Source organism: Prunus persica, chromosome G2 (genome assembly GCF_000346465.2).
Source record: "Prunus persica cultivar Lovell chromosome G2, Prunus_persica_NCBIv2, whole genome shotgun sequence".
NCBI lineage: Eukaryota > Viridiplantae > Streptophyta > Magnoliopsida > Rosales > Rosaceae > Prunus > Prunus persica.
The window spans coordinates 27,054,258-27,079,286 of NC_034010.1; the positions used below are offsets into that span (position 1 = coordinate 27,054,258).

A 25,029-nucleotide genomic window follows, 5' to 3' on the forward strand; every position below is an offset into this window, starting at 1 on the left:
TTGAAGGAGATATTCTCTTTTGGTGCGAAATAAATAAGAAATATTTATTATAAAATAAGATGAGGGCGGTCACTTATCTGAAAAAAAAAAAAAAAAAAAAAAACATTAGGAAGAAAAAACAGATTTGATCTCTCTCTGAGATACTGATAGCACGTGATTTGCACTGAGAAAGGTAAAACGTACGGTCACGTGGACTTCATAGCAATCTCAAACGAGCACCCCATTAACAAAAGATTTTTACAAAATTTTACTCCAAAAAAGAAAAAGAAGAGAAAATAATTATATATTTATAATAAATAAATAAAAAATCGAAGTAAAGCAACTTCTCTCGCAGGGCTTGGAGGCTCTGTATTCATCTCTGATGGACTGTGCTTGCAGCAATTTCAGAAGCTCGTCTTTGCTTCTTCTCGGGCGATCCCCATCTCTTCATCCACACTATTCGTTCCCTTCCAAGCTCAGATTCTTGGTATGCCTTTCCCTATCTTCTGTAATTTTCGTGTTTTAATTTGGCTGTTGATTGCTTCTAATTCACAGACACTGAAGCGTTTGAACCTGGCTAAGCATGCCCGGGTGGTAAGGAGTGCTTGTGGGTTCAACGAAAACGGCTCTGTTAATGGGTTTTCCGTCACACCCAACAAGCTTTTCATGCAAGAGGTACTGATTGTTCCCCTTCTAATGTTTTCTTTATTTATTGGGTATTTGTGTACGTTGTGAAAGGTGAGCTTGAAAAGTTTCGGTTTTTAATTCTAAGTTTGCTTCTTTTTGTTTGTGTGTGTGTGGAAAATATTGGTGAACCAGAGTTTCTGGGTTTTGTTTTTGTTCTTCAGAAAAAGAAAAGAAAAGGATAGGTGATTTTGATGAGCTTAATGTTTTTCCTTCTCTTTTTTGGCGTTTCAGGCAATTGGAGCTGAATATGGAGAAGGTTTTGAGACTTTTAGACCAGATGGGCCTCTCAAGGTTGATGTGGTAAGGATATGGGGTATATGTATATCAGCCAAATTGTTCTTTATGATGTTCTGTCAAATTTTTTTACTCGTTATACTTTCTGGCTCTCTTAGAGCATAGGCAAGAACTTACTAGTGTTAATTCTTATTTTGAGTAGGATTTTTTGAACGACAGACTCCAAGAAGGTTTTCTTCAACGTATACGATATGCCATGAAACCTGATGAAGCGTATGGTCTTATTTTCTCTTTTGACAATGTTGTGGTAAGTTTTTGTAACACTCATTAGCTATACTTTGAAAGAAAAAAAAAAAACACTCATTAGCTATATGTTTTGAAGTTTTGGTGGTTAGAAATGATATGCCAAAATCATCAAGAAAAAGATTTAAATGTGCAATTATTAAATGTGTATATTATGTGTTTCAGGCTGATACTCGAACATTGAAATTAAATTCTTGGAAGCAACTTGCCTCAGAAGAGGGTATGCAACCATTTCTTCCCTTTTATAGCCCATGGCAGGCCTTTCAGTGCATTCTCAATGTTGGATAAAATGCTGAACTGGTTTTCCATCTGTTTTGTGTGCTTCTAAAACTCTTTTTTTTTTCCTTCTTTTTGGGAAGCCCGGAGGCTAAGATATTCGAGATTTTCCTGACTGTTTTTAGTTTCATTAGCAGTTGTTTCTGATTTTATACTTTCTTTTGTTCCTAAATCTTTTATTCTTTGTCAGGAAAGGAAATTCCTGAAGATGCGGATGTGCAAGGACGAATGCTTTATGCAGGTGCTGATCATGTGTTGCATAAGGTTTGGGATTAGTGTTCATTTAAGGATTTGTGGTTATCTAAATAGTCAGATAAGATGCAGTGTTTTGAATAGTAAATGCATCTCTTATTAGACAGTAATATTTCTACAAACTCTGATTGTCTAGATAAAAAATTATTGAGTATAGAGAATTTAAGAGACAATGGGGTTTTAGAGCTGCTTTTAATAAAGCAATTCTGTACAAACAAAATGGAGCATTAGACTGCAAGTTTTGGTTCCCAGTAAATTATGTTAAATTTGGCAAGATTTAAAGAAGTGTAGCTCCATCTTTGAGAAGGTTATGATCCTTGGCAAAAGCAATATTGATCAGGAACCATATGATTAAGACATTCCAAGTGAATGTCTTGCTCCTGAGGTATCTCTGTTGAGTAGTCTAGCTTTTATGTCAATAATTTATCTCTTTGAATTCTTTTTCTCTGATGCATTGTTGCATCTTTTATGATATTTTTCTTCATAACTCATGAAGAAAATAAAAAATTATTTTTAATCATGACCAATTAATGCATTTTGGGATTAAATACCGTTCCTGCAATTCAACTTTCTTTATCTATAACTTGTGGTGGTTGCTTGCATTTTTCTATTTATAGTCTAGTAAAATTTATGGTTTATTTCCTATAAACCATCACACTGGATACTCATATCGGATGCACCTCATAAGTCTCCAAAAACTTTCAGCTTTTACTCTGGGATGAAGCAGAAGGAGAACTAGATAGATTGGCGTTAAGGTTTTCACAGCTATATTATGATAATCTTCTCAGGGTGCGCGTTAAGCTGTTTATAATTTATTTAAGGTTTGTCTCTTACATGCAACTACTGATGTTATGTACTTTTTCCTTTTCCAGCTTAGTAAACCTGTGGAGGGGCTCAAGGAATGGCTAGATGCTGTATCCACAGCTCGTATCCCTTGTGCTGTAGTTTCAAGTCTTGATCGGATAAACATGACAGAAGCCCTAGAACGAATGGAACTCAAGAAGTATTTCCAGGTTGGTGTACTTTTGAATTACACAAAACTTTCCAACGGAAATTACAACAAAGTTGAGTGCTTTATAACCAAACCCCAGCGGAACTTGTGATTTGTAATTTCCCATTGAGAGATGTGAATGATAAACCCATGGTGATGGATTTCTGTTAATTCCACTTACATCACACACCGTACCTGATTGTTGTCATTGTGGGTTACAGGCAATTGTGACAGAGGAAGATGGAATGGATTCAATAGCTCATAGGTTTCTTTCTGCAGCTATGAAGGTATTTCCTGCAACTTACTATTACTAGTGTATAAATATGTACTTCTAGTGTCACCATAAAGGTCAGCTCTCCACTTAAGTCAGACTGTGTCTGGAATCAGTCTGTATCTTCACATGTTATTGTATACGACAATACAATTAATTTTCTTGGGATCATTCTCTAACCCAATCTATTATTCCACTTGCAGCTGGACCGAAAACCATCGAAGTGTGTAGTGTTTGAGGATGAGCCTAGAGGTATAGCTGCTGCCCACAACTGTACAATGATGGCGGTGGCATTGATCGGTGCCCACCCTGCGTATGTATTCTCATCCTCTTCACCCTTGATAGCACTGTTTAGATGTCCCATGAATATAGAATACACCTACGGATACACATTCAGATACGCATACATTGAAGTACTCCTTAACTATGTACGAACACGTTGTACTATATATCCTGATCGAGATTGATGGTGGCACACGCAGGTATGACCTGGTTCAGGCAGATCTTGCAGTTGCTAGTTTTAATGAACTTTCAGTGATCAATCTCCGAAGACTATTTGCAAACAAGGGTTCTACATTCATGGACTTACAAAAGCAGGTTATAGAAAAATCTCCACCAAAGAGGAAGCTTACAATAGATACTATTTTCTGAATTCTTTTTTCTCTTCTTCTAATTCTCTCCCCATCTTGTAATCTAGTAGCTGATCATCTGCTTTTTCCTTTCTTTTTTCTTGGTTTGTACCTGATCTCGTAATTTTATTTTTTTTCGTCTTTGATATACAGCTATTATAGTGAAAAGCTCATTTCTGATGTTATACACAAAAATTAAATATAAAAAAAACGCTTCCATTGACGTCTCAGTATTTAAATCTTAGAACTCCAATAAATAATCAATGGCCAATTGTTATAATTTATAATTGGGAAGTGAATTTGATTATTGGAAACACATGTTTCAATCTGCTTTCGCTTTCAAAATACAAGAGCAAAGTTTCTATGAGGTAAGGTTGGCCTCAAAATTTCGTTCCTTGATGTTGGAGAAGGCTGGGGACCTCAATTTTCAATGGATTAAATTTGTTTGTATTATTATTTGTAAGCAACGACACGTCGTCATAGGATGAATAAACGACAGTTGTTGAAGCGCTTCATTGTCGTTACCGTTGACTGTTGGAGTGGTGGGGACATGGCAAAAATCAGCACCGGTGTGGAAATCCCCTTATCGTTATTGTCATCCTCCTCTGACAGACTTATTCTCCCTTTTCCATCTTCGCTGAGAAGAGAGAGAGATATGCGAAGAGCTTGGAGTTAGAGAGAGACCAATTAATTATCTTCGCATCCAAACATGTCCTGCATTCACAGCTACGGCTCCATAGCTTCCTTCTCTGTTCCCTCCTCACCTTCCTTTACACGAAGATCCAGATGCGCCTCCAAGCCTAAGCTCCTCTGTGCACTCGGAGGTAATTCAATAACACGGCGTCGTTTCCATGCTTAATTTGAAAGCTACGACCTGGGTTTTGTAGGAAATGGTCTAATTGATGTTGGGTCTGTTCAAATTTGGTTCTTTTATTTAGCACACAATCGTATGCTTGCCAAGTTTGAATTTTGCCCTCTTGTCTCAATGTCTCTCCCAGATACTCATTTTGTCTTTCACATTGTAATTCATGTGTATTTGATTCAGGGAGTGTGGCAGAACCCAAAGTTACCTCTGTTGCTGAGCCGCTTTTGCTCAATGCGGTTCGTGGGGACGATGTTGAAAGGCCCCCAGTTTGGCTCATGAGGCAAGCAGGGAGGTACATGAAGGCAGGTTCATTATTTATATATATATATATATATATATATTGCTATCTCATTCTCTGTTAATTATTTCTTAGCTCTTGTAAGGCCTAAGACTGGAGTGGCTACTTCTCTTCTGCTTAGATACGTTCACTAACTTATTTCAGCATTTGTATATGATATGACAGAGTTATCAAACTCTCTGCGAGAGGTATCCGTCGTTTCGGGAAAGGTCTGAAAATGTTGACCTTATTGTCGAAATTTCTCTACAGCCCTGGAAGGTTTTCAAGCCTGACGGAGTAAGATGCCACTCTGGGATTCATCGTTGGTTGTTTTCCAGTTTAGCCACTTACATTTTGTAGTTTTGTTACTTGTTTCTTTTTCTCACAAGTCTCTCATGTTTGTGACAGGTCATTTTATTCTCTGACATTCTTACTCCTCTCTCCGGGATGAATATACCATTTGACATTGTAAAAGGCAGGGGTCCTGTAATATTTGATCCTCTACATACAGCTGAGGATGTTGATCAAGTAAGAGAATTTGTTCCTCAAGAGTCAGTTCCATATGTTGGGGAAGCATTGACAATCTTGCGAAAAGAGGTCTAACTCTATGCCCCCTTATTGATTTCAAACTTTTTATATCTTTATGATTTCACTGTGAACTAGAGCCAATTATATGTATAAATCACTAAATTTAGCATCTTTGCTGATATGGTGTCAATAATTTTTCTGATGAGAAGGATCAAAGGAAAAAAAAAATCTCACATGGTATTTGGAAGAGAGACCAGAGTCTTTTCCAAAATTGTGCAGAGATCCATTAGAGCTTTACAATATTATGTTAGAAAGGATCCTGGAAGATTTAACGCTACAAACCATGGCAATCTGTCCTAAATGCTACCTTGGAGACTTTGAAGTAAAGAACATGAAATTTTTTTTACATAGACAGTTACTAATAACCTTCTCTTGTTTCACATGTCTAACTGGATGTTTTAAATCTCATTATTAGTTTATTATGTAGTTTACATTTTGAAGCTTTATAAAGGTACTCATTTTATTTCATGAAATTTGAAAAGGTGTACTCTGCTACAGCCAGCATTATAACCTTTGGTATCCTCACCCATATCTTTACGTTTCCAGGTAGATAATCAGGCAGCAGTGCTAGGTTTTGTTGGGGCTCCTTTTACCCTTGCATCGTATGTGGTGGAAGGTGGTTCATCAAAACACTTCACAAAGATTAAGAGATTAGCCTTCTCTCAACCGAAGGTAATTCTAGTGCTGCTCATATCTAGTTTTACGTAACTTGAGGTCTGTAAGCTTGGATACAAATGTGCTTTAGTGCTCTTCCTTGGTGATACACCGTTGACTACCTACTGGGGCATATTGAGCCCGGTTACAGCATTTCCTATTTGGGTTCTTTTTTGGTGTGACTGAAGGCCTGAAACTTAGATGCAAGTCGTTCCCCTTTTTACTTTTTTTTGGGTCTTTTATCTTCCATTTTTTTTTTATCATCATGGTTACATGCATTGTGAGAGAGCCAATAAGTAAGGTCCTTTAGCATCCATCTTCCCAAATTTGCTCCACGATAGTTCTACTAATGATAATTGACTCTCATCATCCAACGCCTTTATATTATTTCACCTTCAACTTGGTTAGTAGCTCCTAGGGTACTCCCTTTGTGAGAAAATTTTTGGTTTCAAACCCATCTTGCGACATTCACCAGTACTTTTGATGTTTTTTGGGAGTGTTGCATTGTTAATGAAGGAGTGAATATCCATTTTCTAATCCACAAAAAATCTCCTTTGTTTTCTTTTTTAATGTCTTCTCCCCAATTTTCTGCCTGTTGACAAACTTTGTTGAGCTATGGTTCTTTCCTCAGGTCCTCCATGCATTACTTCAGAAATTTACAACTTCGATGACAAAGTATATTCGATACCAAGCTGATAGTGGAGCTCAAGCTGTTCAGATATTTGACTCATGGGCCACAGAGCTCAGCCCTGTTGATTTTGAGGAATTCAGTCTCCCATACTTGAAGCAAATTGTGGATGGTGTGAAAGAGACCCATCCAGATCTCCCTTTAATCCTTTATGCAAGTGGATCTGGGGGTCTGCTTGAGAGGCTGGCTTTGACGGGTGTTGATGTAGTTAGCTTGGACTGGACTGTTGATATGGCTGAAGGTAGACGACGACTGGGACCAAATATAGCAGTTCAAGGTAATGTGGATCCTGGTGTTCTTTTTGGTTCAAAGGAGTTCATCACCAGCCGAATAAATGATACGGTGACGAAAGCTGGTAGAGGGAGACATATTTTGAATCTTGGCCATGGCATTGTAGTAGGTACACCTGAGGAGAATGTTGCTCATTTCTTTGAGGTTGCTAAAGGAATCAGATACTAAAAATTTTATTTAGATCGAATGAATTTCTGCTTAGTTCATTGAGCTCCTTTCTTTGTAACTTTTTGTTCCAATTTTATCCCCTGTTAAATTAATTATACTGGTCTTTGTAATTTGTTGAGGCCTTCCTTTTCTATTGAGGCTATTTAGACATGCAAAGCCTTTCTGTGCAACTCCTTAAACAGGGACACAAGTGGCGTTTGTTTATGGATTTAACAGCTAATTAGTGTATGAAATCTTACACTGCATTTTCAACGAATATATGCAAGCACTCATTTCCGGGATTCTGGGTGAAGAAGATTTAATTATATAGTCTCTGACATGTACTTCAAGATCACGTATATATAAGCTTGGTTGTTCACCTACCAAGCTTGCCCCAGCTAATGATGAACTTGTTGGTGCATCTCTATTATATAATAAGTTTTCAGTAATCAGCACCGGCTAATTTTTTTTGGGGCTTTCTTTTCTTGGTGAATAAGTTAATGCAATCCTTTTTTTTTTTTTTTTTTTGTTTTTTTTGAGGTACATTTTTAGCAGCTTTCTTTTTTGCTTAATAAAACCTTGTCCAAATCTTCCTTTTCTTCTTTTTGGTAGGTTGGTGTTTGGTCATTTTCAAAGCCATCTAAGAAGTAAAAAGCCACTGAAACGTGCAACATCTGAAATTTGTCAAAGATTTTATACCATGGGGCATGGAGAGCATGAAGCATGCATGCCTCTTATTTATTTATTTTTTTCTTGCTAGCTAGGTTGGTCCACGAGAATATGATCAATCATTAAACCTAATTAAGCATGAACATTACAAACACCGAATCCCACCGTCACTAATCATCAAGATTAAGACAACGCAACGTCACGAATCCCACCGAATCCCAGCAATGAAGCCTATGACTCTTTATAAGGAACAAACATACAAGAGTAAAATACGTTCTAGAATGATGATTAAGGCCATTTAATTGTGAATTAGTTTAATTATCAGCCTTGTAAAATAAAATAAAATTTTATTAAAATGAGTAGACAAACTGCAAACCAACCGGCGGGGGCCTCGAGCGAGCTGTCACAATTTGGTTGGTTTCCGAGTTCTAACTAAGGTAGTAAAACAAGAAGGCATGGTGACAGACGTATATAGACCGACCTTCCTTAACAACTTCAATACGAATTTAGTGGAATATACAAACGGCCCATAACGTTTGTAACACATTGCTTTTTGTATCCTCTCATTTCTATCTTTCTCTTTCCTTCCAACGTTCAGATCCTGTGGAGGCTTTGTGTCTTCTCCTCGAAGGTAACCTCTTCACTTTCTTTTTCTTCCTTTTGATTTTTTGCCATTGTTGTTTGTTCTTTTGTCTTTCAGTATATTTGACTGCTTTAACTTTATCAAAAATATGTGTCACGATATGCAAACATTAACGTTGTCCCGTGTTCTTGGAATTATAGAGATGGCTTGTGTATAGATTTGCGTTTCTTAGTTTTCTTCCTTTCTCTCTTTCTTTGGTTGTGGCTTGGAAACTTTCCTCAGTTTTGTATCAGCATCTTCTCCGTTCTGAAAAAAGCTAATTAAGAGGTTTATTTCTTGACTTGAGCTCTTCACTCTGTTTTCATAGACATTGATTTGTTGTGCCTGGCCGAATACAGATTGCGTATATGGATTTCGATGATCCGTAGGAGAATTTGTTTGATGATCAGCAATTTAATTTTAAGATTTGCTTTGTTTGATTGCTTAATTTTGATGATCTTGAGGAACTTGCATTGAGTTCTATATAGGAAAAGTAACTTTTACCTTAGTTTTGATACATCCCTCTGGTCAGTGTGGTGTATCTGAATTTTTGGTTGATGAATTAGATGACAAGGTTTTCAGTATAAAAAAAAGAAAGATAGAATGTGGAACTTCCTTTTTATTAATTGTTAGTCTCAGAATGATAAGCATTAGCATATCTATGTGTTTATTGTTATAAGGATTGTTCTGGTACTTTCTTTTGGGAAACCTTAATCATTTTCCTGCTGGGCTCTTCGCTTTCTCATGCAGTGCAAAATACAGCCATCGAGGAATGCAAAAAGATGTGCTTTTCTTTCATCAAACCCTTTGAAATAGATTTCACTCTGGCCTGCCCTTGTACATTCTCGATGAGGTTGGATCCTAAACACACAGTGAAACTGAGATCAGGGTCCAAATATTGCAAATTGAAGCCGCAAAGAGAGTTTCTGATGCGTTGAATGGCGCTCTTGCCTGTGAGTAAAATTTCTCATAGTAGCAGGATATATAGCACATTATTATTAGTATTGTTGTTGTGTATTAATTAGAGTTAAAAGATTTGGAATGGAAAATAAGGGTAAGGTGTTGATGCAAAAGTATGAGATTGGGAGATTGTTAGGCCAAGGAAACTTTGCTAAGGTTTATCATGCAAGGCACCTCCAAACTGGCCAGAATGTAGCCATTAAGGTAATTAACAAAGAGAAGGTTACGAAAGTTGGCCTAACTGATCAAACTAAAAGAGAGATATCTGTTATGAGATTGGTTAAACACCCAAACATAGTGCAGCTTTATGAGGTCATGGCTACCAAAACCAAGATCTACTTTGTTTTGGAATATGTCAAAGGTGGTGAGCTTTTTCACAAGGTATCAAAAGGAAGGCTCAAGGAGGACATGGCAAGGATGTATTTTCAGCAGCTGATCAGTGCTGTTGATTTTTGCCACAGCAGAGGTGTTTATCACCGTGATTTGAAGCCGGAGAACTTGCTGTTAGATGAAAATGGAACATTAAAGATATCAGATTTTGGGTTGAGTGCCCTTGCTGAATCTAAGAGGCAAGATGGCCTATTGCACACAACTTGCGGAACTCCTGCCTATGTAGCTCCTGAAGTTGTAGGTAGAAAAGCCTATGATGGTGAAAAAGCTGACATTTGGTCTTGTGGGGTGATCTTATATGTACTATTGGCTGGTTGCCTGCCATTCCATGATACAAATCTTATACAAATGTATAAGAAAATAGGCAAAGCCGAGTATAAATGCCCCAGTTGGTTTTCAGTTGAAGTGCGCAAGCTTCTGTCAAGAATCCTCAACCCCAACCCAAATAAAAGGATTCTCATTTCAAACGTAATGGAAAGTCCTTGGTTTAGAAAAGGGTTCAGCTCCAAATCCATTACAACTATAACAGAAGTCGAAAAACGGGCTTTGGTGGATGTTGATGCAGCATTTGATAATTGTGACAGCAGTGATCATAATACTGAGGCAAAGCAAGAGTTGGCCAGACCTACCAATTTGAATGCTTTTGATATCATCTCTCTTTCAAGTGGATTTGATTTGTCTGGTTTGTTTATGGGAAAAGATACAAAGAAAGAAGCACAGTTCACATCTGTGCAGTCTGCCTCATCAATTATATCTAAGCTGGAGGACATTGCCCAGCAGCTGAGGCTGAAAGTAAACAAGGATGGAGGGTTATTGAAATTGGAGAAATCCAAGGATGGCAGGAAGGGGGCATTGTCCATAGAGACTGAAATTTTTGAGTTCACTCCATCCTTCTATCTAGTTGAGATGAAGAAATCCAATGGTGATACATTGGAATTTAAGAAGATACTGAAGGAGGATATAAGACCAGCTCTCAAAGATATTGTGTGGGCATGGCAAGGTGAGGAGAAACAGTAACAAAACAACAACAGCAGCATTCTTCCCAACTGTGATATATCTCATTATTCTTGAGTGATCTAAAGCTTTTCTAATTTTGAAGTTTTGTTTTACTGTGATATATTATTATTATATCTGGCCTCAATTGAAACTGCAAGGTTCAAGTCAAATATTATTATGAGTGAGGCCTAAAATCTTCCCTTTTATCAGTCTAATCTTTAACAAAATATCAAAGCTTATACCTGAGCTCAATATAAACACAATCTTTATATGTACATTTTCTGCATTTCCCATACAATATTTGGAAACCATGGCAAAGTTTATAAGCTAACCTTCATCACAAATTCAGACCCATCAGGTGGACTCAACTATTTGGGCAATACTTCTTGCCTGCTTCCCGATAAAGAGATCTTCCTGTCAATAACAGAAATGTGGAAGTTCCTACTTACAAAGGGAGGAGGAAAGTATTTTCCCTATTCGGGTCTCAGATTCTTTATCACCATACGCAGAGCCATGGATAGGTTTGGCTAGGCTCTGAACTTTTTTGGGCTCAAGCCATGAATTGTATTGAAATGGCTAGTGACAAAACATATCCATTTTACACATCTTTATCCACACAACCAAAAAAAAATTATTTGAGTCACTTGTCATGATAAAGGTATCCGACTTTTTATCATCATCATCATTTGGAGCAGCTGGCATGAACCCATGTTAGCATATTCCATCTGATTGCTGCACCTGCATGGCACCAAATTAAGCAAGATGCACAAAAAAGAAAGGAAAAAAAAAAAGCACGACATTGTGAAGCATATTTCTATTTTAGTTTTGCCACCCCTAAATTCCAAGACCTTAAAAACCAACCATTTTTAATTGGTTAATCATCAGAATCTGGTCAACAAGAATCATCGACTTGGGATGGGCCAACACATGGTTGGCCACGTGACCCCCTCCTTCGAATTTGGTGGAATCAAAGGGCAGGTAATGCTGCTGGCAACCCACAAGGATTTGACTCATAATTCAAATTCCGATTCTGAATTGATTAATTGAATTTAATTAGTGTGGAAAAATAATGCATAAAAGTTTAGGTTTGGGGTTGGAGATTAGAGGGGAAGATATAATGAAAAACTTTTTATTAGTATTAGAAACGTTTCAAGGGCAATGATGAGAGAGAGCCCACATGATATCCACAAATATAAGAAAATGGTAAAAGAAACAAGATTGGTTCTCCACTGTCCCATTGAAGATCGACAAAGAAGACAGAAGAAAGAGATGGTATATATATCATAACCATCCTAAATTGTCCCCACCTCATAAGCCATAAGGGGTTCCATCTCCACTTGATAAAGCACATGCACCATACTCTTTTCTTTTTTTCTTTGCCTTTTAATTTGGCCCATGGAAAAAATATTGTAATTTAATTATATATTGAATATATTCTACTTTAATCTAATAGATCAAAAATACGGAAGTAGGTATTCAAACTCGAATGCAAAATGAGAAGCACATCCACTCTAACTAATTTAGCTAAACCAATATCTACAATTATACACTACATATTAAAAATGGGACACTCAAAAATATATAATATAGCAGATAAGACGCATGAAACTTGAGTTGCCTGGTGTGATATGCCTCAGAGATGGGCTCTACCACTTTAATATAGGGCTGGCAATGGGTCGTGTCGTGTCGGGTTCGTGTCGTGTCGGGATAATAAACGTGTCAAGAATGCTCAACCCGAACCCAACCCATTTAATAAACGTGTCGTGTCGGGTTCGGGTCGTCTTTTATCGTGCGGGTTTCGAGTCGTGTAACGGGTTCATAAAGAATAACATACATGTTACAAAACTCACAACCGAAAAAATTTTAATTAAAAAAAAACAGAGAGAGTAGAGAAAATATAAGGAAAAGAAAGAAAGAAAAAAGATAGAGAGAGGAGAGAAGGAAAAGAAAGAAAAAAAATAGAGAGAGAGAGAGAGAGAGAGAGAGAGAGAGAGAGAGAGAGAGAAGATTGAAGGAAAGAAAGAAAGAAAAAAGAGAGATGAGAGAAAACTAAAGAGAAAGAAAAAAAAAGAAAAAAAAATGAGAGAAGAGGAAAGGAAAAGAGAGGAAAAAAAAAAGAGAGAGGAGAAGAAAGAAGGAAAAAAAAAGAAAAAAAAAGAGGAGAAGGGAGATGGAAAAGAAAGGAAAACTCAAAAGAAAAAGAAACATTATAAATATCAAAAGTCATACCATAAAATCACAAAGTTGGTTGTAGCATGATGGATAAGATGTTTGAGAAAATGAGGATGGGAGGGGTTCGAAACCCCTTGTGTGTTGTGTTGAAGTCTCCATTTGTCTTTATTTTTTAGTGGGTTGTACACGGGTTGACACGACCCGTGACACGACCCGTTTAATAAACGGGTTAGATATGTATTATAGCGGGTTGACCCGAAACCCACCCGTTTATTAAACGGGTCAGAACGGGTTGACCCGAAATTGACCTGTTTTTTTATCGTGCGGGTTGAACCCGCTAATTTCTCGTGCGGATTTCGAGTCGTGTATCGGGTCGTATCCGAAATTGCCACCCCTATATATAATTAATGGGATAGTTTTGAGTGGATAATTCATGTTTGTAGGGGTTTTGTTTCCTTATCCTTATTCTATTGGTTGTCATGTCATTCATGTAACTTTCACGCTTACCATTTTGAAGATATTATAGGCGACCATGAGAAAGCCTACGTCTTTGCCAAGCAAACCAATGCCTTCTTCATTATACATTCAATTCAAAGGAAAAGCAACCTCTCTCTCTCTCTCTCTCTCTCTCTCCCCTCCCCAATATTATCACTCTCTTGATCACATACTATGTCAAATCTTTTTCAACTTCAAAGTTGAACAGTGACTAATATATATTAAGGTTTTCTAATGGTGTTTTTTTTATTTCCGTTCGTTGTTAATTACATTTGTAGACAAATTGTGGGGTTCAATTACAACAAGGAACCCCAATCCCAAAGGTGGATTTAGCAAAAGAAAAAGTTAGGATTAGAATTACATACAATTTTTGCTCAAGAAAAGTCCAAATTAAGTCCATATATATATATATATATATTATATTCATGAGATATAGGTGGAGAGGAAGAAAAAAAGTTTAGATCTTTTGGATGGCTGGAAGCAACATATGGGATTTGAGAGATTGGGATATTTGAAGCAACTTGTACTTCAACATCAAATCACCTTTCACTAACCAAAGGAAAGCCGAAAGAGCTTTGTCCTGCATGCTTTCAAAGAAATATATATATATATATATATATATATATATGGAAATGTATGTAGACTGTGGAATGCCAAAAAAATAAAAATAAAAATAAAAAGGAAAAAGCTTCTTACCTTCTTCTTGGCCATTCAAAAGTCTCACACTATGGATGAATCAAAAAATAGTGCCACACTAAGGAAATCGTGGGCCCAATACCAAGTGTTATTAGTGCATTGTTTTTTATTTTTGTCGAAATTGGTTGGGGATTCAGTGAAAAATCCTATCATTAGGGAATAAGAAATGTTTCTTACACTAAGCATATCCCACTTAATTATGGATTTGCTTTAAACAATGCAAAAGTTAGATATTACGCTTGATCTGGTAAATAAACGATTCTCAATCGTTGATGCATGTAAGATTCATATGGATGAAACAATCATAGTAGAAAAAAAATATTTGATCATCACGAAATTCAACTTACATCACCCTACTAGATGACATGATTGTACAAGTGGGGCAAATTGCGGGTCCAGCAAACCTAATGATAATATGAGATGCCATTTTTCTAAAACTAATTAAAACCCTTCTCAAATATGTCCTCCATCATTGTCGGTTTAACTTATACAAGAAAGAAACTTTGTCTTAAATGATATATAACATATGATTATTACTTTTCTGGACTTTAAAAAGTTTCTCATGGTGTGGGGCGCGGTGGCCAATTCCTGCTTAATCCGAATCCCTCAAGGATTTATCCCTTTGTGCTTGTCATAATCATCTAAAGGAAAATTTTACATTACCATGATATGATTATAATTCCCCTCACAGAAAGCAGATAAATAATGGCATCCAGCTGAAGAGGCACGACTGATCACACTGCTTAAAACCAGCTTATTCATTAATAATATTATAATTACAATGGCAGCAGGTAAATATGATTTGCTGGTGGAAAAAAAAAAAAGTCATCACGGAACAGGTAGGTCGGTTTGGCATGGAAAAAGAAGGGCGCAATTTCTTTTTCTGAATGGTGTCTGTTTTTTCAACACCAAATAGCTGGCATGGCAGCTTCTTCTTGGGTTTCTTTCTTTCTTTTCTCCTCTTTAATTCTCCTGGAACAAAAAAGCCTGCAAATTTATAGGCACATTTTAAAGCACATACCTAACTCGAACAACTTTGAGCCCCATTTTCATTTACTATGTTGATTTTTGACATATATATATATATATATATAATACATACATGTCTGTGAGCTGCTCTGCAATTTCTGATATGATCAGAGAGTCTTCTTTTCTTGCCCATATCCTGTCTGAGTAAGTGTCCATGGAAGTAGATATGGCATTCAATTCTGAAAACTACTGTGCCTTCACCAACAAGGACACCGCTCTCGTGAAGTTGTCACTCAATAATTGAAGAGCTTTACACACTTGCTTGAATTTATGAATATGTTCATCAAATTTCTTTTAATTAATTTCTATACATGGTGGATTTGGGGCCTCTCAAACTTTGACAATTTGCCAGAATTAATGACTCTCATGAATCATGATAGATAGTCACCCAACTTTGCATGCACACGTACGGAAGATATCACAGTAATTGGACTATTAGGCCCTCTATCTAGATAAGAAAGAACAAAAACATCAGTTCAAATGCGTATTTACAATAGTCGCTCATGCGTGCGTAATTAGTTGTCATCAATTATAAAGTTGTGAAATTCATTTAGTTGTCATCAATTATAAAGTTGTGAAATTCATTTTCATTAACGATTCACTGACTGTGACTATCTTTAACATCACTTGTACACTCTTAAGAAAACATTAATTTGGTTGAATAGTTCAAAATTGACAGACGGGTTTTACTGATTAACAGCTTGGTTAGAATAAGAGGTTACCAAAAAAATAATCTTACGTGGAATCCACTATTAGATCCTTGAAAGGTGGGAATTATTGCAGTTTGACCCCAAGCTTTCTATATATATATATATATACTCGCTCCAGCTGCGCAAGTTGCATCATAACTTTAAGCACACAACACACAGAGGCAGACGAAAGTTCTTATGCTGATAATCAAGGTTGATCCCGATTGGTAATTTGGTTTCAATTAATTAATCGCTAACGTTGATTTAAAATAAATAACAAAAACAAACAAAATAAGTATCAGCTATGAATATTCTCCTTCCAATTTCAATCTTCGGAGTCAAGCAGAGAGGAAGAGGAAGGCCACAATCACTTTGGTAACCCCCGCTGAACAATCTCAAGCCAGTTTAATATTTTGAAAAATATATTATGAAATGATTATTAGGGAGAGCGGTGGTGTCGACGTTGAGTGTGAAAACACAGAAACAACAAAGTAGCCGCAGTTTTCATAACAAAATGCTAATTAAACTATTAAGACAAGAAGAACAATTTGTACTGCAATTTTTTCTCTGGTTGATAAAAGTCAACTTCTGCCTCTCAAGGCATTACCTGTGGGTTTTATTATTTATTTGTCTCCACCTGCGATCATCATCACTTTTAAATTTGGAAACTGGACGGCAGCAGCAGCCACAGCCACTATCGTTACATGTTCCCACGTTCTATGAACCAAAATGAGTGGTTGAATCAAAACAGACACCATATATATATATTTGACTTTGAACTTTAACCAATTTGGTTACGGGTCTTGGTGGGTTTGGTCTGGTCACAATATTTCAGGTTGAGAAATAACACCACAGCTCACAATTGATTGTGTTCTTCTTTGAAGTGACATATGCATTACTTATAAAGTTTTTTAATTTAATCTCACCTCACAAAACAAGAGTGTCCCTATCCTTCATAATTTCATTTTAATAAATATATGATAATGATCGTCCTATTTGACCACATATGAATGCTTTGGCAAAAACGTTTATGTCAAAAATAAAAATAAAAAATTTCCATGATTGTTGCTGTCAAGATTATGTTTAGGGAATTTCTTTCAAAGAAAGAGCATGATTAGGTAACCAATTAAGGGTAAATTCAATGCATAGTTTTTCTTCAACTTTCACATCATGATTAGTAAGAAAGACAAAAGATGCAATCAACGTTTTTATGTTTTCGTCTGTCAAGAACGAATGCTCTGACTTTATTTTAAAAGATAAAATTGTTATAATTTATGCAATATATATATTAGTCAAAGTCTATTTGGGAAATTTATATGTTTATTTGAAATCAGACAGGTCATGAATCGGAAAATTATGAATATGGAAATAATGAGTTAGAATTAGATCGACTACTCCCTAACTAAAATAATTCATGATTTTTTAGGTAATTAGGAATAAGAATAATTGTGATACTCATGTGCTAGTAAATGTAGACGAAATCCTCAATATGATACCCATAATTCAAATACCCATCCTGACTTATTTTGTGTAAGTGATGTCATTAGAGAAGTTCAAGTCATTATTGGCGATTTAGTTGAGATTATTGTTGACAAAACAAGATATTAGCACAGTAATAAAATTATATAGTTTTTTTTTCTAAACGTAGGTGAGTGAACGTCAATTGTTGATGCAAGTGATGATAGCATTTGATACATCCACAGTGAACAACCAATCATGTGTTACTTGAGATTGTTAGCACAACTCTAAACACAAAACCAACACTAAAAAGATCCAATAGAAATACAATTTCCAACTTTGGAGATACCTTTCACTGCATAAAAGATCCCTCTCCCTTGGAATCTTTCCCTTCACACGCAAATAACATTTTGGCATTACTAATCTTCCACTTCTCTCCCTCTATCTACATTTATGTGTATATATATTTATATATTCATATTATTATATAAAAACACATACATACAACAGAGCCCACGCCCGCATCACCGTCACCATCTCCATGTATAGACCGAGTTAAGCAAACACCAGCAAACTTCCAAGTTCTCAAGCTCTTTAAACCCCGCAACACAACACAAACTTCAAACTTCTTCAATGGTCATGGAGCCTCACGAGCCACCGCCACCACGCCCCTTGAAACCTTTAACTCGCCTCAACAACTACGTTGCCGAAACCCGAGTCGGCAAGCACTTCAAACTCGCCGAGCGCAACTCCACTTTCACCACCGAGCTCCGGGCCGGCACCGCCACGTTTCTCACCATGGCTTACATCCTCGCCGTCAACGCCTCCATCCTCTCCGACTCCGGCGGCACCTGCAGCGTATCCGATTGCGTCCAGCTCTGCTCCGACCAGACCCAATCCCTCCAGAACTGCACAGGGCCCAACCTCCGGGTCATCCAACCCGGCCCCTCCTGCAAGTTCGACCCTGTCAACCCGGGCTACTCCGCCTGCTTAGACCGGGTCCGCAAAGACCTCATCGTCGCCACCGTCGCTTCTTCTCTGATCGGCTGTCTCATAATGGGCGTTTTCGCTAATCTCCCTCTAGCTTTAGCCCCGGGAATGGGCGCCAACGCCTATTTCGCTTACACAGTCGTCGGGTTTCACGGGTCGGGTAATGTCTCGTACCAGAGCGCCTTAGCCGCCGTCTTCATCGAAGGCTTGATTTTCCTCTTCATCTCCGCAGTCGGGTTACGCGCCAAACTCGCCAAACTGGTTCCGAAGCCGGTTCGGATCAGCTCCTCAGCGGGTATCGGGCTCTTCTTGGCTTTTATTGGGTTGCAAAGCAACCAGGGAATCGGGTTAATCGGGTACAGTTCGTCGACGCTAGTGACACTCGGAGCCTGCCCCGCTTCGTCACGGGCGTCGTTGGCTCCCGTCATAGCGGCCGCTAACGGCACCGTTAGTTTGATTCAGGGCGGAACGGTGTCTGGCGATATTTTGTGTCTCCGTGACCGAATGGAAAGCCCGACGTTTTGGCTCGGCATCGTTGGCTTCATAATCATTGCGTATTGTCTGGTGAAAAATGTTAAAGGAGCTATGATTTACGGCATTGTTTTTGTAACGGCCGTTTCGTGGTTCCGTAACACTGAGGTAACGGCGTTTCCAAATACGGAGGCAGGTGACTCTGCCTATGAGTATTTCAAGAAGGTCGTGGATGTACATACGATCGAGAGTACGGCCGGGGCCTTGAGCTTCAAAAGTATAGGAAAAGGGTATTTTTGGGAAGCACTAATTACATTTTTATACGTAGATATACTCGATACTACCGGAACTTTATATTCCATGGCTCGATTCGCCGGTTTTGCAGATGAAGATGGCAATTTCGAAGGTCAATACTTTGCTTTTATGTCAGATGCTACATCAATTGTGGTGGGGTCTTTGCTCGGCACGTCACCCGTAACGGCATTCATCGAGTCATCTACGGGTATACGGGAGGGCGGACGTACGGGGCTAACGGCGCTAACGGTGGCAGGGTATTTCTTTTTAGCGTTTTTCTTCACGCCGTTATTGGCTTCAATTCCAGCTTGGGCAGTGGGCCCGCCGTTGATCTTGGTTGGGGTGCTGATGATGAAGTCAGTGGTGGAGATTGAGTGGGACGACATGCGACAGGCAATCCCAGCCTTTGTGACGTTGATACTGATGCCGTTGACTTACTCAATAGCCTACGGGCTCATTGGTGGAATTGGGACTTTCATTGTGCTGCACATATGGGATTGGGGCCATGAACTTTTTGTGAAACTTGGGATTGTAAAGGGAGAAGAAGGAGGTGTTGGGGTCAATGGGGCACGCGACCAAATTAGAGGAGAAAACCCAACTGCAAAAGTGCTTGAAATTGAGGTTTAATTTTTCAATTTTCAATATAGGAAAATTGGGGATATGGGTTCATAGAAAATGTACATACTTACATATTGTCTTTCTTTTTTGGGGGTTTTTGGGGGGGGGGGGGGGTGGGGATAAATATCTATTTGTTTGTATTATGTATGACCAATTGGAACTTTTTATCTTAACCAACACAGTAATAAGACCTTATCTATTTGTCTTTTTTCTTCATCGTTACGAGAAATTATAGAATACTACAGCAGGATAGCCAAGTAGTAGTATTCCATAGTTACATTTTTTTGTGAAAGATAATATAATTATGTATATATAGTTGTGTGACCAGATATGTATTTTGCCTTTCTGCAATCCATACCTTTTGATATGTTCTTCTTTGTAATTGGTTCTGCTAATAAATCTGTTAAACAAATAGAAAAAGAGGTTGCGCATAAGCCATAAAGTAAGCTTCTTTTTTTTTTTTTCATGCCACAAGATAAGATTAATGACATAAAGTATACTAAAATGAAGCAAATAATGGCACTTGCCATTCAACCAGGACAGGTGAAAATCAACTTCAGATTCGGTATAACAAGTGATATTCTCATCTCCAGGTTGAGTTTAAATTTAAATGAGTGTGGTGGGATGGGCTTAAAGGACTCGAAAATTCTGGTTTAGTATTTTCTGGTTCGGCTAATTGGCCTCCATCTATGATAATGAAAGCCACAACTCAACTCACAATGTTCCTTCAAGGGGACCATCTAAATCAAGCAGGCAGAGTTTAGTGGGGGATTTTATTACTAACCAAAGACCAAACACCTGTCCTTGTGTTGTTTGAGTGGGGATTTAACTGATTGATCCTAAAGTATGCACCAAACCAAACTCACAACAAGAGCATTAATCCCCCACTTTTTGTTTTGGTTTTTTTTCTTTCTTTCTGTGTACAAATAATTGAGACTTGGATTACGCGTACGATCGTACATGGGCAGGAATTTGATAGATGATTGGCTGGTTTAGCTGAAAATTTGACAGATGATCAATATTCTTTTTGCTACTAATCCTCATGATAAACATAATTCTGCAGTGAAAACTAGAAAAAGCAGAAAAGCTAGAGAGAAGCAAAGTTGGGTTGAGAACATATTCTTGCCTGAGTGTTGATCTGACATGAAACATCAACCATGGTGCAAGTGTCTTCTAATCCTGAAAAAGCCATGTTTTGGAGTTTTTATTCAAACACAATCAAGGCAATAAACCCAAGAGACAAATAAGAATATGATTTGATGTTTGTAGCCACAGCAGTGTACACGTATGCAGGTTCTCATGTGAAATGACACCAGTTTAGTTTTGTTAGATACGTTTTTTGAGTTTGTCTGGCAACAATTTGATGGTCTCTAACCCATGATTAATTATTTAATCATATTTAATATGTTTCTTGTGTATTTATTATCAAATTACAACAACCCGATACGGCCTGTTTGACGCCTCCACTATTTGATAGTCGGATGTAGATCGACAAATAATATGTGTTCTTGTTGTTGACCCAAAACGGAGGAAAAGGCTACTGTTCTAATAAGCCTTAATATTTGCCACTAGAAGGAGAGAAGGTACACTTTATCAACTGCAAACAAAAGTTCAGAAAATTAGAAAATGAAACCATTCATGGCTGGCTGTAGACAAAAGGTGAAGTCTTTGAAAAGTGGTCTAAACTTCTACTTCTTGAAAAGTGAAAACCACATGCCAAAATAGTTTACTAAAAAGGTTGGATTTTAGTGAACCAATAATATGGTCCATGGGCAACCTGATTTTATGATCCTAAATCAATCTGTTGCATAAGAAAAATATCGTCTTGGGAACTTGGAAGATTCACTGGCCTCACATTGGGAATTTGAGTGCAGGCCAAGGGCATTTTGGACAGATTACTTGTATGGTATAAATTTCTGATTTCCTAACTAACAGGGAGAAGACGGGCAAAGAAGCTGGAGAGAAATGGCGAGTGTTGGCAACAGTTGTTTTGGTTCAGTCTTCATAGCTCCTTTTGAAAATGATGTCTTTTTGAAGAAGATTAAGAAATCTCCATGCAATTGTTTCATGGTTTCCAATGATTCCTTCAAATTGAACAAAGTTTCTTGTGGAATTGAAAAGAACCCCACAAGCAGCAGATCCTCCAATTCCAAGAACACGATCGAGGAGTACAACACAGCTATGAAGAGGATGATGAGGAACCCATATGAGTATCACCATGATCTGGGTCAGTCTCTTCCCCATCTTATATGTCAAGCATTCACATTTTGTAGCCATTTTTTTGTAATTTCATTGTGCTTTTATAAGAATCAGTTTGTTTATGGATGGTTCTGTGTTTTGTTTTCATTTTATTTTCATTTCTTGTGATGGAGTTGTCATATGAATTCAAAGAGTCTTGCTTTAAGTGGACAGTGTTGTGGGTCTCTCTCTTTTTTTCTGATTAGTTGGTTTTTTTGTTGTTAAAAAGATTAGTTTTTTGGTTTGCTAAATGCAGTTTATTAACAACCCATTTGAAATCTATGTTACTGTATTTTAATTTTTGTTCCTTTATGTGCTATAATGACCAGAACGAAAAGTTGTTTGTAGTGCTTCCTTTCACATATTTCTAGAGTGGGCGTGTATGATCCCGATGACCCAGTTGCACACTTTTGATCTTTTACTTACTTAAATGGAGTACTAGTGCTTTGAGATAGTTACTGATTAACTTTTCATTGCACCTTTTTCTTTAAGAAATTCTTGCCTAATTTAAAATTCCCTTATGGAAGTGGGTGCCAGAGAAAAGTTTGCATTGCCGCTGCAGAAACTGATTTTCCTTTTCTTTCCCTCTTTTTTGGCATAAAAAACTGTTTTTCTTTTGGGGATAAGTTCATCACTTTGCTAGGACCTTGACTATTTTAGCTAGTTATGATCACATCATGCTCATATGTGTATGCATGTTACTACGATATTAAGCAGCAAGGAATGCCATTTTGCTGAGGTTGTTGAGGATTCGGATTTCCCTTTTTATCAATCAATACGGAACCGGAACCTTATGTTGCATTTTCTTGTTCTGAATTCAGAATAACTAGGACAATGGTAATAGGTCAAGTTTAAGCGAACGGGCTTCGCTTTTCGACATGTTAAAGAAACAAACAAATCCCATTCCACTTACCAGTAGAAAGAGTAGTACCATGTAATTCATTCTGGTTACTTCAACTAATATGATTGTTCCTGTCCAATGTTCAGGCATGAATTACACATTGATAACTGATGACTTGATTGTGGGCTCCCAGCCTCAGAAACCTGAAGATATAGATCACCTGAAGGAAGAAGAGAATGTGGCATACATTTTGAACTTGCAGCAGGACAAGGATGTTGAGTATTGGGGAATTGACTTGCAGTCAATAATAAAAAGGTGTAAAGAACTTGGAATCCGTCACATGAGGAGGCCGGTAAGCAAAAATCCTTTGCAACGTTTATTTAACAGATAAAGTATATTCATAGGGTTTCATACTAAAATTACCTGGACAAGGTCCCAAACTTTCTAAACATAGCATACTTTTTTGTCTTAGCCCTCATCTTACTGATGGCTGGTTTCTAGACACAAGATTTTGGATTGCATAAGCGCCTCATGCTCTGTTCTGGAAAACATTCCAGACCAACAATAAACAATTTTTCTGGATGTTGGAAACCTTTCAGGGACCAACAATATAATAAGTTTTCTGGATCTTACAATAATAGAAATCACATTTAGGGGATATGGAAACTTATGTTATGTGCATTTTCCTTACTCTTTTTTTAATATCAATGCATTGTAGGCAAAGGATTTCGATCCAGATTCCTTGCGAAATTGTCTACCTAAAGCAGTTTCATCGCTAGAATGGGCCATATCTGAGGGAAAAGGAAAGGTTTATGTGCATTGCACTGCTGGACTGGGAAGGGCCCCAGCTGTTGCAATTGCTTACATGTACTGGTTCCTTGGAATGAATGTGAGTCCTTGTTTATCCATCTATTTCTCTATCTTTCATTGAGAAATGCACAATGCCAAAATCCTTTTGCTGACAGCCTTTTAACATGCAACACTTTAGCATTCCAGCAATGTATTTAGACCTTTATGAAGTCTGAAAGGCTATGAAACCTGAAGGATGACCATATTATTCAAGAAAGTGATATTTTTTTTCATTGCTTCAGTTAAGGAATTGTTCAAAAATTTGACAGCTATTGTGACTATGTGCAGCTAAATGCAGCATACGATGCACTAACTTCCAAGAGACCTTGTGGCCCAAATAAGAGGGCAATACGTGGAGCTACCTATGATCTGACCAAGAATGATCCATGGAAGGAGTCCTTTGAGAATCTTCCTGAATATGCATTTGAGGATATAGCAGATTGGGAAAGGAACTTAATTCGAGACCACATCTATTCTCTCCGTGGAACTTGAGCACTTGGGTAAGCAATTCTTGTTTTAAACTTAATCCATAATCACAGGACAGCCTGCTATGGAACCTTAAGGGCTGTGTCTGTTGCTGAGCTTTCCAAGAAACCTGTCCTTGACTGGCCAGCAATTCTTGTAGTTGTTCTGTTAGCGTGTCATATTTTGCATCATGAGTAAAGAAAGTGAAGTTACAGCTTTGTAAAAATTGATTGGTTGCCTTGCTCAGCCGTCTTGGGCTGTTGGTGATTTGTCAAACTTCTGGTGTACCTCCAACACCTCTCCAGAAAAAGTAAAATGAAAAATACAGATTCTCCTGCAAACCTTCTAGTCTGTTCTAAATCAGATGCCATTCTCATATCCTAAGCATGGCTGGCAATACGATTCTGCCCAAAATTTCTTTAGAACACACTTGGTGTTGTATGATTTCTGGCTTTCTCATATAGGGTTTAGGATTTCTCACAAAATAGTTTCCTTACTTGTTAAAATGCAGACACTGAAAAAATTGCTTTTGCACCTTTTTGTTGTAATCCTTTTCCACACATTTGAGTAAACTGATTCATATCTTAAGAATCTTGTAATGTGCTGCCATACAATTTTCCTACCATGATTGCTAATATTGTGAAGGCATGTTGATGCTTGACAGGTTTCCATGGCGTTATCAAGTTGAAAATATTGTACATCAACACGGTGCCACACAGAGTTGGTACAGGGGATAGATAGGTGGTGCAGGCTGGATGGATGACTTTCAAGCATGCTCATCTTTTTTTCCATCCACCTTAGAGTATTTAGCTTAGTGTATGAATAAAACAAGGGAGACTTTGGAAAAGCCCAAAGGAGAGAGAAAATTTTTAAAAGAAGCAAAAATGGACAAAATTGCCCTTATTTATTTTTTGATTTCCTAATAAATCCTTTACATTTGCATGTCTTTGATTTG

General features: G+C 37.6%; 5 protein-coding genes across 7 annotated transcripts; all 5 read left to right on the forward strand.

Moving 5' to 3' along the window:
• LOC18786323 (pseudouridine-5'-phosphatase) lies at nucleotides 153–3,843 on the forward strand. 3 transcript variants are annotated; one of them, XM_020556943.1, is made up of 11 exons: nucleotides 157–466; nucleotides 544–654; nucleotides 898–966; nucleotides 1,103–1,207; nucleotides 1,369–1,423; nucleotides 1,670–1,743; nucleotides 2,437–2,520; nucleotides 2,604–2,744; nucleotides 2,944–3,009; nucleotides 3,197–3,306; nucleotides 3,476–3,843. In XM_020556943.1, exons 1-11 carry the CDS (start codon nucleotides 362–364, stop codon nucleotides 3,642–3,644), a joined length of 1,089 nt encoding a protein of 362 aa, XP_020412532.1. In that variant the 5' UTR covers nucleotides 157–361; the 3' UTR covers nucleotides 3,645–3,843. The 3 variants fall into 3 exon arrangements, with proteins under 3 accessions (XP_020412533.1, XP_020412532.1, XP_007218169.1); XM_007218107.2 differs by having other exon boundaries at nucleotides 165–466; nucleotides 535–654; XM_020556944.1 differs by lacking the exon at nucleotides 2,437–2,520 and having other exon boundaries at nucleotides 153–466; nucleotides 535–654.
• Nucleotides 3,949–7,386, forward strand: LOC18784779 (uroporphyrinogen decarboxylase). Its single transcript, XM_007218015.2, has 6 exons — nucleotides 3,949–4,446; nucleotides 4,668–4,789; nucleotides 4,951–5,061; nucleotides 5,173–5,361; nucleotides 5,899–6,024; nucleotides 6,638–7,386. The coding sequence occupies exons 1-6, from the start codon at nucleotides 4,332–4,334 to the stop codon at nucleotides 7,151–7,153; spliced, it is 1,179 nt and encodes a 392-aa protein (XP_007218077.1). The 5' UTR covers nucleotides 3,949–4,331; the 3' UTR covers nucleotides 7,154–7,386.
• LOC18784693 (CBL-interacting protein kinase 18) lies at nucleotides 9,284–10,973 on the forward strand. Its single transcript, XM_007217953.2, has one exon. It carries the CDS (start codon nucleotides 9,465–9,467, stop codon nucleotides 10,788–10,790), a length of 1,326 nt encoding a protein of 441 aa, XP_007218015.1. The 5' UTR covers nucleotides 9,284–9,464; the 3' UTR covers nucleotides 10,791–10,973.
• On the forward strand, nucleotides 17,612–19,897 carry LOC18784638 (adenine/guanine permease AZG1). Its single transcript, XM_007218871.2, has one exon. It carries the CDS (start codon nucleotides 17,942–17,944, stop codon nucleotides 19,688–19,690), a length of 1,749 nt encoding a protein of 582 aa, XP_007218933.1. The 5' UTR covers nucleotides 17,612–17,941; the 3' UTR covers nucleotides 19,691–19,897.
• LOC18785488 (phosphoglucan phosphatase LSF2, chloroplastic) lies at nucleotides 21,253–24,979 on the forward strand. The gene is made up of 5 exons (XM_007218726.2): nucleotides 21,253–21,908; nucleotides 22,907–23,112; nucleotides 23,479–23,649; nucleotides 23,898–24,109; nucleotides 24,739–24,979. The coding sequence occupies exons 1-4, from the start codon at nucleotides 21,647–21,649 to the stop codon at nucleotides 24,099–24,101; spliced, it is 843 nt and encodes a 280-aa protein (XP_007218788.1). The 5' UTR covers nucleotides 21,253–21,646; the 3' UTR covers nucleotides 24,102–24,109; nucleotides 24,739–24,979.